Source organism: Epinephelus lanceolatus, chromosome 21 (assembly GCF_041903045.1).
Source record: "Epinephelus lanceolatus isolate andai-2023 chromosome 21, ASM4190304v1, whole genome shotgun sequence".
Classification (NCBI taxonomy): Eukaryota; Metazoa; Chordata; class Actinopteri; order Perciformes; family Serranidae; genus Epinephelus; species Epinephelus lanceolatus.
The window spans coordinates 15126841-15140696 of NC_135754.1; the positions used below are offsets into that span (position 1 = coordinate 15126841).

At 39.0% G+C, this 13856-nt stretch overlaps 1 protein-coding gene across 1 annotated transcript; it reads right to left on the minus strand.

Moving 5' to 3' along the window:
* Nucleotides 1–7284: 7284 nt before the first annotated feature.
* On the minus strand, nt 7285–13578 carry tmem130 (transmembrane protein 130). The gene is made up of 8 exons (XM_033612150.2): nt 13490–13578; nt 13322–13404; nt 13078–13249; nt 12825–12970; nt 11476–11560; nt 11043–11245; nt 8882–8988; nt 7285–8363 (listed from the first exon to the last, which is right to left on the minus strand). The coding sequence occupies exons 1-8, from the start codon at nt 13495–13497 to the stop codon at nt 8223–8225; spliced, it is 945 nt and encodes a 314-aa protein (XP_033468041.2). The 5' UTR covers nt 13498–13578; the 3' UTR covers nt 7285–8222.
* Nucleotides 13579–13856: the final 278 nt, after the last annotated feature.

Consider the following 13856-nt stretch of genomic DNA (forward strand, 5'->3'; position numbering starts at 1 on the left):
GAGGTTGAAAGGTCGGGGTGGCGTCACATTGACAAGGCAGCTCTTTTCAACCACATAGTGCTCTGACAATTCCTCAAGTAGGGCTGAAACTATGTGTTTGTTAAAGGATATATAAGCTCTAATAAAATCCAGCCTAATAAAATACTTTAAGCAGCTCATTAAACACAATATGGGCTGCTGAATCTGAGCAAAACTGAACAAGCAATTAGATAAAATGTGCAATGAAAGTTGTGGGTCCATATGTCTGTCAAATGTATCTCTTTGTCTTAGGATAATCAAAAGCAGTGGCGTCCCAGTGGTCCCCCTTGGTGCATTTGCTGCTGTGCTATGAAAGATTATCCATTTAAATAGTCAAATTTGCAGTAAAGTTGAGGTGATTGAACAAAATTGCAAGGTTGTTCAGAATTCATGGCGACTGGCTGAATTTGCATTAACTGCTGTTATCACAACATTGCAACACCCTGAAATGACGGCTACATACTTCAACAGCTTAATTAAATTCCTGAAATTCAGTTGCAGCTTTTGGTTTATGTGTGCCAACCAGTGACTTTCAGTGGCCCATCTGGCCACCCTTATGAAAAATTTCTTGGGCTGCCACTAATTAGGAGTGCAAATTTGTCACCTTTTAGCAAAACATCATCATTTTGAATGCAAGATAGGTCATTTGTGTGACTCATGCACACGAATGCCAATTTTTTCAGATATGTTTTGCTGTTTTTCATGCTTTATTAAAAGACAGGGACAAATACAAAAGGGGAGAGACAGGGGAGGACCTGCAGCAAAGGGCCCTGGGCTGAACTTGAACCCAAGGCCCCTGCAGTAAGGAGTCAGCCTTAATGGTACATGCTTGACATGGTGTACTCCAGACTGCTAACTTTTTGACTGTCCACACGCCTTAGTTAGAGTAGTGTAATGATAACCTTATATGACTTTATGTCAAGTTTGAGACTGTTAATTAGCCAAAGAAGGTTGAGCTGGAAATTTTACGCTTTTCTTTGTTTAGGTTAAAATCCTATTAATAAGCTGATGGCACACAGAGATAAAAACTCATAATTATTCCATTCTCATATGGTTCTACGAAAACTCAGACCAATGCCTGAGCCTCTGTATTATTCCTTATTTGTTGCCAGTCACCAGTACTAGCTAACGTTAGCGTTTACGTCATATCATAAAACTCATCAGTCATCACTGACCCCGGATAAGTTTCAAAACTCCGGGGTTACGTTCGACTGTGCAGGACAGGTAACGTTATGTTTAGTTTGCTTCTAATATAACATATAACATTATATGACAACACAGCATCCAGTTGCTAATGGCTAATGTTAGCCTACTGTAGTGTAGCCTCTGAAACATTAACATTATCTTCCTTGTGCGTTTCCCCTTACTAGTAACGTTAAAGCTCCAGTAGGCAACATTATTTTGGTATAACTGAGTAAAAATTTTATAATATCTTCTGAGCATAATGTAAATCAAGTGACAAACAATTGGTTTCTGCACCTCACCATGGCTCTGTGTTCAGCCTCTAAGGAATCAGTATTGTGCCGATGTGCATCAACCAATCAAAGGTCAGCTCAGACCACTGCGTTCCTATTGGCTGTTCTACTGCATATGCGCATTCCTGTGCCGCCGGCAGAAGGGGAGAGCAAGCGGCAATGGCGAACAGTGCACCAGGTAAAATAGTTATTCCAGCATTGGCTACAACTGCCTACACGGCTAAACCCAAAAAAAGGAAGACAGAACTCGGTTCCCCGGAGCCCCGGAGGGAAGGGAAGGGTGAGGTGGGGCTGGGCCCGGCCGCAGGGCACAGGGCGCAAGGGTCAGCTGTGGGAGCGGAGCCGAGGGCTCTCCGCAGAGAGTGAGAGCCGAGCCGAGGGAGTATGTGCAGGTCCGTGAGGGAGGGATGGGGAAGGCTGCTGCACGGAGAGGGAGAGCCGAGCTTCGAGGTATATGTGCGGGGCCACAAGGGAGGGATGGGGCGGGCTGCTGCGCGGTGAGGGAGAGTGAGGCTCAGGAGTATGTGCGGGGCCGCGAGGGAGGGATGGGGAGGGCTGCTGCGCGGTGAGAGGGAGAAATAGAACCAAGCAGGATAAAATACTCGTGTGCTCATCTGGTAGGAGGGGCTCAGGGCGGAGACGAACGAAACCTAACTCAGATGAGACTCAAAAATCAACCGTTTTCAGGCTTTCTACCTACTGCAGCTTTAATGCTACTGTCTAACATTAGCACTGTAACTTTTTTCTGAAACTCATCAGTCATCACAGTCAAACTTATGTTTAGTTTGCTTCTAATATAACATATAACATTATATGACAACACAGCATCCAGTTGCTAATGGCTAACGTTAGCTTACTGTAGCGTAGCCTCTGAAACATTAACGTTATCTTTCTTTGCATTTCCACTTACTAGTAACGTTAATGCTACTATCTAACAGCACTGTAACCGTATTCTGAAACTCATAAGTCATCACTGACTCCGGTGGAGTTTTAAAACTCTGGGATTGCATTTGACTGTCTTGGTTGTAACGTTACATTCGCTCTCCTCTTCCGTGTATCTCTGTTACCTTGCCAACGCCTACGTCTATCATAGACGTAATGAGGACGTAATGGAGGAGGGAGGAGTAGGCCTTTGAAGGGAGGTGGAGTTGTGGATGTTCAAATTTTTTCTAAGTGCTGTGTGAAATGCAAGAAAGGTAAGGGTAGCTTTAAGCGAACCCCATCACAATTTGGATGTAATGTTAGGTGTTAATGTTATTTCCATGGAGTCTAATATTAGTTAGCATAGTTGTTATTCCAAATTCTACTTCTTTAATATTATTGAGGTTAGCGCTATGGGACTAATTTAACTTCACTTAAATTGCCGACTACTGGCCTGGCATGTATGCTACAGCGTTTTTTGTATTTTTGCGGATCCCTGTGAACGGCAATTGTTATCAAAACGTTGTCATCTGAACGCAGAACTTTTTTCAAAATGAAAATAAGAAACAATTCCATTTTCAGCAGATTGTTTTTGGTGTAAACACGACCTTAACGTTAACATTAGCACCTGATGGCTCCATTTTCTCTATGCTAAGATAATATTAGCAAGACTAATACTGTCGTGGCCAAACATACATACAGTAATTAAACAATTTCCTTTTGAATATCTTTTTAAAACGGGAGACTATTCAATGAGAAAAAAAGGACACGTTACTCATGATGTAACTACATGCAATGCTTACAGTGGCCTAATTATGTTGCTTAAGAAAGGGGTCAAATGCCAAGCTCACTGAAAAGGAAGCTAAATTGAAATTACCTTTACTTGTAGTTGTTGAGGTTGCTGGATAATACTGGATAATATAAGACAAAGAAATCGTGACATTGGACTGATATGAGTCTCCATGTACAGGATTAGGGTTTTGTTGCTGCAGCCTTTACACTATGATTTCGGGGCAAAGTCGTCTGATTGACTTGTATAATTCACACAGGGATGTTTTTCAGGTGGCCTTGTGCGGGCACACAATTTATGCCGCTTGAATGTTCATGCCATAGTGTTAGGCACTTCTTTGTCCCTCTCTTCACAACATGTCATTTCCAATGGCACAGCATGCTCTGTATGTTGTAGCCTTTTATGTGGGATGAAAGAAAGAAAAAAAAGCAATTACATAAAAGTCTCTGGCTCCATCTGGCTATGCAGAGCTGAATTCAATCAATAATGGCCATGGAGATGGAAAAGAAGATGTCCAAGGCCAGTCTGTACTTGTGCATACTTTATTAGCCTGTGTTTTATGTCTGACTCTAAAAGCTGAATAAATGGATAAAACAAGGTTGGTTGATTAATAGTTGGTTTATTTATACTGTGGCAAGATGTAAAGTTGATGATTTAGTACACACGATGAAAAGACTACAAGCAAATGACTTTGAATCTAAAACAGCGTACAAACCTTCCATGACCACCAGGTGAGGAGGTGTGACAGACACAAGTTATTAAATAAAAATAGATATAATGAAGTGGAGAATTATGTTCTTTTGAATAAATGTACAGGCTTTTTTTCAGTGACTAGAGACCTTCACATTCGGCCTCATTCACCAACCATTCTTACAACAACATTTTCTCTTAAAACGCACTTACGCAGTTTCTAAGAAGATTCTGACGTTCACCAATGTATTCTTATTTGTGATTTGTTCTTCGCTTTGTTCCTGTTTTAAGAACAGTAATCTACGCACACTCAAGATCATTCTTACACACATTTTGTGCTGACACATCATGAAACTAGTTGTCATAACATAGACTTTTATTGAAATTTAGGAAAAACTAAAGAAGATATTGGTAAATGAGGCCCAATGTTTTCGTTCTCTCGCAACTTAGCATTGCTTTTAGCCACAGCAGGCAGCTGTTTTCACTGAATTAACTGTGATAAAACTATAGCACACTGCCTGACCAGCAACTGACCATAGTGGGGCAGTTAGCAGCTAAGGAGCCACACGTTTCCTTAAGGAGCTGGTGGAGACCAAAAATGGGCTAAAAGGAGAGTGAATATTGGACTTACATTGATCAGGTGGCAACAAACATGCCTCAGAATGAATGCCTATGTTACTCTGTATCTGCTGTATGTGTAAATGGGCAACCATTTGCTAACATGTTCACCACATCAGCTTAAGCTGCTTTGCTCAGGCCGATAAAGCTGATAAATTAACACCTAGTCGGTGTTTGATACAAAACCAGGAACACATGCAAAACCTTAAATTTACTTTTTTTTGTATTTATGCTCATAGATTTTAAGCCTGTTGTGCTTACTGGTATGCCCACAAGCTGTTTTACATTTAGGGTGTGTTTGGGGGAGCTGGGCATTTATATGTAGATTATTTACAGCCAAACCACCAGAATAAATGTTGCCATTGTCTGTTTCTGCAAACCATGGATTTGTACTTTATTAAGTAGTGGATATGTTAAAACTTTACATTTCATTATGTTTTTAACAACACTGCAGTTAATGTGCGGTTGTGTTCAGGCACCAAAAACACTATTATGTTTAGGAAAAGATCATGTTTTGTCTTAAAATACCTAGTTTTGGTGGCACACTCAAGGCTGGAAATGCCATCAACGGTTTTATTGTTGGTCTGAAACGATGGTCTGCACCTCGGCAGTCATCTGGCTTATGTGTCACACCATTCACCATCCCCTCCACCTCCCAGTGACAAAGTCAGCTTATGTAATCACAACAACATTACTTCAGAAATGTTGGTAGGATGCATATGAAATGTACAAATGTAATGTATCCATGGTTTGCAGAAATGTACAATGCCAACACCTTGCTCTGGCGACTGGGCTGTAATAAGAGATTGTCCTTGCACCAAGGACCTTGTTTTAAACCAAACAGCAATCCAGAGAAACAAGCTGCCACATCAGAAACTTTAAATCTCTTAGTGAATCTTCATCTTCTACATGTCTGATTTTTATTTCGACAGCTACCCACCAGTGATTGAAGATGTAGCATTTATTTTAGGTTTATTCTTTTATGAATGATTTTTGAGAGTCTGCCCAACCACACACTTTCATACATAATACAGCTTCAGTAAATGTGAGTGAATGTAACAGAGTTAAAAGCCAGGTCCGTTAAATGTTCTTCTGCTAAAAAACTGTGGTAAGCTGCACACTTTAACCACAGCAGTGTTTAAGCTCAAGGTCGATTGTCTGATTGAAGTGGTAGGTATTCATCTAAGCACCTGCAGTTCTCCGCAGCGTCTTTGACAGCTGGCATTCATCAGACAACTCACAATTAATAATGTTGTGACATCTCAAACAGAGGACGAGCTGTCATTAAACACCATCAAGGTACTCAGCGGTATAAAAATAATCTGACTAACGTCAGCGCGGTTGGAAAGATTCAAGGATTTTCTCCTTTTTAGTTAAATTTTATTCAACTCTGTCTCTCTCAACACTCTGATATTTTCTTAGTCAATAATTAGCACATATTACTTTGTGCCAAATGATGTCTCGCTAAGTAGCTCATGTACTCAGCTAATGTATATAGCAATATGTAATATGTGTGTTGTGATAAAGGGGTGATCCAGACTGAAATATTTCAACAACTACTGAATGGAAGTTTATGAAAGTTTTTACAGACATTCATGCTGTTCAGAGGATGAATCCATGACTCTGTTGTTCCCCTGATTTTTCCCCAGTTGCCACAAGCAAACTAAAATGTTCACTGTTCCAGTTAAATATCTTCGTCCACAAGTTTGATTGTCACACGCTGCTAGAATGACATTAGAGTCTTATATTGTGTCCCAAATCCATGACAAATGCTGACATAACAACCTAATCACCAAAATAAAATGTTGGCAATGTGTATGTATGCATATGTTACATTTGTAATTTCATATGTAGCATACCAACATTTCTAAAGTGACAAATTGAAGATGACATGTATATGAGATGAGTTTTTCATCAAGAGGAGTTTGTGGTGACAAAAGCGGGTCTTTTTTAAAGAGACATTGGTTGGGACATTTTCAGTGTGTATTCCTTGTGAGATTGACTTTTTTCAGACCAATGAGTTTTTGCCTGTTGATTTGGTTACCTCTGCCTGTGCTGCCTTTTGTGTACTGACCCTGACTAGATTAAAACACCCTGAACCTTGGATTTCATCTTGGTCTGCATTTGTGAGTCCACCATTGTGTCTGATATACAAACAAAGTTTCAACACAGTCCCCTACATGGTAAATTGAACATATCCCTGGCTTGCAGAAACGCACAATGACAACATTTACTGTGGTGACTGGGTTTGATATAAGCAAATTTTTAGTATGAAGTCTGTTGAAGTATCCTCAAAGCAGACAATATGCCCTGAACATGTACAATTTTTTAGTGTGCTCTTAATGCACAGTATTCTCCCACAATGCAATGCACAAAGAAAATAGAGGAGCAGCTCACAGCTAAAAAAAAACACTGACAAAAAAAAAATACTCTTAGGTGAAACAGCTTTAAAAAAAAGTCTCGGAAAAACAAAAATATAAGTATTAAATCTTAAAAACATCTTGCTTTCTATTTTGAAGTTCTTGGGAATGTACTTGGCAGTCGCTTTCCAAAATTGCAGTTTGATTGAGATCTTTGTAACATTTGCATCATCATCTGTTCATATAAATGGTTGAAATTTTGTACAGGAACTGCTAAAACAGTTTGTACGATGGCAATAGTTTGTAGAAGTAAGAATTCCAGCGTGCCATCTCTGGCTTCCACTTGACAGAGATCAAAACTGAGCTGCAAAATTAATTATATCATTTTTATTTTATTTATTTTTTTAGCACTACAAGGGAAACAAAGGTTCTAAAAAAGGAACCATGTTTTATTCTTTTTTTTTAAGGCAAAGCAAAGCAAGAACCAGATTTATACATTGATATAAAACATCCTTATCAGGCACTGGAAATAATGGACAAAAAGCCTGTACAGTGGCATCACTGTCGCACACTAAAAACATACAATCTGCTTAGCTTTGAGAGCTTTTCTAATTCCTATTTTCTCAAATTTACATGTAGTAACAGTCCAGCCCAAGAGCCTCTTTCCAGGTATATCCAAAGACAAGACAATAACAGAAAAACTAGGTGAAAGGCAACTGTAAAATACCATGTCATTGATCAAAATGACGGCTGTTATCAAATAAATTCTTTTTCAGATTTTTAGCAAACTGTTAAATTATCAAGGTGTACTGGTGTATGTATGAGTATTGTGTGATGTGCTGTATATTTTAACTTTCCTGTACATGGAAAAACCCAGCTATAAGAGACAAGAGAAAACTGTAGCTATAAACTCTCAGTGCAGCACATCAGTTTAACATCAAATTGCCTCGTCCCTAAAAAATAAAATAAAATAAAACATAAATAAATGAGTGGTGTAATCTATTCACAGCATGCTTTACATTAACACTCATGGTTTAAACATGGCCTGCAATTGTGCTATCAATTTATTATGAGTACATTTGAATGTCAGCCTAAGCTCCGTAACTCATTAGTTCATCACCATTACCTACTTTATGGAAATATAGAGGTCATGTGACCGAATGCTTACTGAAAATGGGTGACTAATTTGATCCTGAATACACACAGGCACTGCTTTTGCAACTTCATTTACATTTAAAAATAAAAGTGTTGTGCACTGATCATTCACAGATTTAGCTATATACATCAACAACACGGTGATATGCAAATGTGGAACACAGATGGAGAGCAGACAGAGGAGCAGTTTGATGGTTAAGAGGAGTATTGAGACCCATACTGCATGAGGAGTGGCTCCTTCTCTCCTCTCTCCAGGTTGGAAAAGTTAAGAAGAATCTTGCTTTGACCTTCAGAGTTTTGTTTCTTCAGGAATAAAGCGTTACTGGAAGTGACAACCTGCAAAAAAAAATCACATATGTCCAGATAAATGTTATAAAATATATGACTCTGTTAATGTTGCTTTTATATTATATACAGATCTTTAGTCTGAAGAATGATAGTCAGTCCAGTAACAACTTATCTGAAAGTTCCCTGTGTGCCACACAGACATAATGTATTTCTGGGCACAGACAGCCTCCTTGTGGTCATAAACTGTATTCAGATGCAATTACTGAAGCTCTCTATTAGCATTTAGATTCTACTTATCAGAGCTAATGGGGACAAACACACATTCATGATGATTTACCGCTATACATGATAAAGCACTTCACTTTAACTATCGCTTTACTGAAACTTTACCCAGTTTTTCTAAGTGCATATGCATTAAACCCAGTTTGATCACACCACTTTTATAGTCACAACTTTGTTCCACTTTAAAACCTTGATAATAAAGAGTTACACTGAAAAACAGAACAATGCTTTTTACAGTGTAAGCTGGCATTGTGAGATGCTGCAACACTTTCACTTCTATATACCTGTGATCTGTTGTGATGACGAGGGCGGCAGGCGATGACTGTGATAAAGGAGAAGGTTGCAACAAGAATGGCAGCGCATGACAGGATGAAGAACATGTGGGTGTTACCTGCAATTCACACAGGAAAAAAATGAGTGTGTTGTTTTTAAATAACACTTTAACAATGTCTTATTTAATGCAGTTCATTTTGTATTTTGATGTGGTTCCATGTGTTTCTTATTTTGACGTATTCTAATTTGAAACTGGGTATCATAGTTAGGGAGATATTCATGATGAGGAGGAAATGATCAAGTAGCTTTAAGAGTTGCTATTTAAATACCCAGGCTGTTCATATTGGTATCAGAAGGTCAACAGATCACTTAAAGGTCTAGTGCAGGGGTGTCAAACATACGCCACAAGGTTGAATGTGGCCCACTAGATGACTCAGGAGCAAGGTAAATAATGTGTACTTCATGTGAAATTCTGCTTCAGAGGCTTTTCCACCTTTACCAGAATACAGTTCTCTGATATATCAATGAATACTTACTATGACCATGTTTAAAGATCTTGAACATTGTGTTAAATATTGTCAGTTAGCGGCTTCATTTCAAAAGAATCTGTATCAGGAAATGTGTGGAGACGTGCACATGTGGAAAAACGGAGACATACTGAGACATACTGGCTCATGAACTAAATGAGTTGGGCACTCCTGGTCTAGTGTGTAGGATTTGGTGGCATCCGAAGCATGTGATACTTATACTCCTGAATGCCTTGCTTCTCTTCAGCTCCTGTACACCATTATCAGTGTGCAACACTAGCTAACAATAGCTTAGAAATGAAGTCCGCTTACGTAAAAAAACACAGCCACCACCCACCACAACACAAAGACTCCAACACAAACTCCACATAAGCACAAAAAGATGAACATAAAAACAAACTAGAATGTGACAATGTCATGGGAAACCACGGTGAAACCAGCAGGCCATTTGAGTCTTTGTTTGGTTTTGCCAAAACCATTTTGGGGATCAAAACCGACCCGGAGCTGGGTTTCTTCCTATAGGGCACGTGCTACTGCAAAGCATGTCGAATATATTATGATATTGATGTTTCTGCAGACTAATGTTTGCTTGTTCGCACCTACAGAGTGTGAGCAACAAGATGCTGAGGACAGCTCATGTAATGGACACCAGAGTCATTAATATCAAGGATTTTCTGAAAATGACACCTAGTACCTTTGGATTTAAGCTGCTTTACATTCATTCATGGTATGAAAGTGCAGTATATCTGAAAAAGAGCTCATCTGAATTAAAGTGAGTCATGTGAATAACCATGTTAAAGTCTCATTCAGTATCTGGACCACTGAAAAAAGAAGTTATCTTTGATCTGTGATCTGATCCAGATGCTGCTCCACCTATAAGCCATACAGTAGAAGCTCTGCTATAACAGCAATGCAGTCCATGGATGGGAAGTGAAAGCCCATGAGTGTCAGTTTATTTTCTGTATGGATTTATGACTGTGTTTAGCATGGTAAGTAATCATACCACATAATATGGCTGTCTTTAAAAATGCCACAGCAACAGAAGTCTTCAATACCAAGCCCAAATTTCCAAATGTCCCTGCTTACCAGCAAATAGGACACTGACACAAAAAGCTGGTTAATATCACTTCTAGTTGGATCACAACAGCAGCGAATCAATTCAACACAGCAGACATGCGCTGAGCTGTAAGATCAATCTCTGCCTGGATTCCTCCATTTTCAAAGTCCTTTCTCTGTCTGTGGAACTAACACAGCACATGGTAGGTTTTATCTGAGACACCTCGAGACACCACACGCCAGCTTCTCTTAGTTCTAGAGTATATATAGACAGTGCAGCAGACAGCAGACTGGTGGTTTCACTGTTATCTTACCTGTTCAATAAGTATAATTTTGGCCTCTTCTACCTGTCATTCAAACCACCCATCCTCTCAGAATGGATTTGTACATTTTTACTGTGAACCCTCTTGAACAAATACAGTCCAGAGTTTCCTAAACTCTCATAGAGACCATGTTTGATTATGAAAAAAATCACTCAAGTTTTAAGGTTTTATATTATTCTAAGAATAATATATAATTCAGAAAGCAATACTCTGTCTCATAGCCTGTTGGCCTGCACGTATTTGTGTTTGTGTGCATCACCACTCACTGCTCCTCCTGACATAAAGGCTGAAGGAGGTCTGCAGCTTGCTGATGTCATTGCGGACGTTGATTTCCAAGCAGTGAATGCCGGTTGAGGTGAAGGTGTGGTTCAGTCGTAGGATGTTTCCATACAGCCTGGTCAGCGTGCAGCTCCCCGTCGTGTCTGGAACACAGTCTGGCAGGAAACGCCAGCACACCCACAAGGGAGGGCTTAACACACACGCACACACACGCACACACACACACACAAACGTACAGGAGAGAGGTGTCATAATGTTTTACCTGTATTGATCAAGCATATTAAATTGTCAGATTTCAAATTAAATTCTCAAATATTAAAGAGGTGAAGAGATAAGATGATATTGACACTGAATATGTCAAATTCAAAGGATAACCTGTCTTTAATTGCAGCAAACACAAAATTTAAAAGTACAGCTTACCTTCCATCAACATGAAAAGCCAAAGTGGTGTTCTGAGACACCTCATAATCTGACGGCCCCTTCAGCTCAATGTTTTTAATGGCATCTACAAATTAATCACAGTTATTATCATCAAATTGTCACTGTCTTGGATTAGTTAAGACTCAATTTTACTTGGAAAAAATATAGCATACCTTTATATAAATCCATTTTGACAGTTAATATAGCAGTGTACATCTGATGGCACTCTAGTCTTTTGAGGGACTTTCTAGGATTAATTTCTAAGATAGGGGAGAGCGGGGTCAGTTGGGACACTTTTGTATTGACAGGTGTCTGTTAAGTCCAACCCAAACGTGACAGGCACAATTTTATTGAATAAATTCTCCTAAAAAAAAAAAAATTCAATTGAAAAAAAAAAAAAGTCTAAAGTTGCACACCTTACATTTATTCACACATTTCTTAAAGAAAAAGAAAATATTTGATAAAAAAAAAAATTCGTAAAATTATTTTATTTTAATAAATTAGTGGCATCTGGCTGTCCTCTGAGTTTTTCTTTTAGTGGCACCTATTAGCTCAATGTAGTTACCATACGCTACATGTAGCCTATTGGCTATTGTATTATTTTGAAAAAAAAGAAATATTAATAACAACAACTTGAGAGTTAAAAAAAAAAAAAAGTCAAATAGTTGAATATGCTCAGGGCTTGACATGTAGGCCTATACAAAGTTAATGCATGTTTACGCGCTACTTTAATTCAGCTTATCAGTTTAAATCTCTTAATTGATTAAAAGCGTCACTCAGTGACTTCACAGTGGGTCTTATCCAATTAGGAAAAGCCTTTGTCTTGTTTTTGTTTACTTATTGTTGATTTGTAATGACATTGGAACTATATACAATCCAAGCCACCCCCGGGTTACTGTCCGAACTGTCCCAGTTATAGCAAACATACTTAACATGGACACCAGCATCAACTGATATGTCTGAAAATCAGCTTTCCAATAATTTGTTTTTTGTGTGTGGCATAACTAAACTGTATAGTGAAAGAAAAATAACAAAAGAGCCTAAATTTAATTACACATTGTAGATTTCAATAGTAGTCAGAGGGTCTCCACTTTGAGGTTGAAAGTGAAGAGGGAGTGGCTAGTATGACCATGGCAAATGGTACAGTTGCTGTCTAACTTGCTAAAAAAGCATTGTCCCAACTGTACTACTGTCCCAACTGACCCCGTTCTCCCCTACTGAAGGTGTAACATTTGACTGACACCGTACTTTGGGGCCTCGTCATGTTCATTTTGACATTGTAAATTGTAAGGCTAAATGAAAATTTAAAATTTAAAATAAAAAAAAAACTAAAATATAAAACTACAAACCGAGCACTTGGACATCCGTGGAGTAGACGTCAGTGATTGGAGGTGCAGATTTGGTCACATTCACTCCTACTTTAAGCCGCAGTGTGTAGTTCCCTGATGCTGAGTAATGATAGCGGACAACTGGCTCAGTCCCATGGATCACCTCTCTGCATCAAAAAAAAAAAGTATGAAATGATAAAGGAAAGCATCCTGAGGGTTGAACATATTTAGGTTGAAACTTTGTTTATATTTCAAACATGCAAAGTTCTCATACCCATTCCCTAAGTCCCATGTATAGGTGAACTTTGCCTTGCTGAAATCCTTCTGGGGATCAAAGAGTTGAAACATGGTCTCAGTGGGAACATCTGAAGCCAGTTCTCCTGTGTCCCGCACATACGTGGCATTTCCTTCCATCTGATAGAAAACCAACTTCCCAGCGATATTTTCTGTTTGAAAGAAAGTTATGAGGCAATGATGCATGTAAGAAAAGTGTGAATGAGGAATGTAGGACGACCTACCTAATTCTGTCAAAGGGTCTGTTGTCTCGGCCACACCCAGGATGACCAGGAGAAGGAACATCAAGATCCATGTGACATTTCCTCTGTAAGCATACATCCCACAGATTAAATAAAGGATCAAGAAATGCCATTTAACTTAAATGTAATAGATGTTAGATTTTTGCCTACCTGTCCATATCTGCAGGTCCTCTCACAGGAGGGCCTCAAGTAGAAATAAAGTTAATCCTGGGAGCAGAGTGGTTAGTCATGTGGCTCCCTCTGACTGCCTCTGAGATTCAGAGCATGCAGATAAGAGCTGTAAAGGCTTGAAATTGTCACCATGCGTTTCAATCATGTGGCTTTGCTACAACAATCAGCTTCTGAGTAGGAGGCTCCGCCACGGGTCACATATGTTAGTGATGTGGAGCATCTGTCCTAGATGTGGTGAGTATTTCTGTTTTATTTTTTAAACAGAAAGGATGCCTAGTTCCAAATTTTGCTAAGGAAGGTGGAGGTGATATTGATGTCCACATGGTGGTGCTAAAAAGTCAAGAAC

Coding starts and splice junctions, on each gene's coding strand:
- tmem130 (XM_033612150.2), bottom strand. Junction 11,561..12,824: donor CACGGATGTCCAAGTGCTCG/GTTTGTAGTTTT, acceptor ATTAATTTGTAG/ATGCCATTAAAAACATTGAG. Junction 8,989..11,042: donor CCTTTATGTCAGGAGGAGCA/GTGAGTGGTGAT, acceptor TGTGAATTGCAG/GTAACACCCACATGTTCTTC.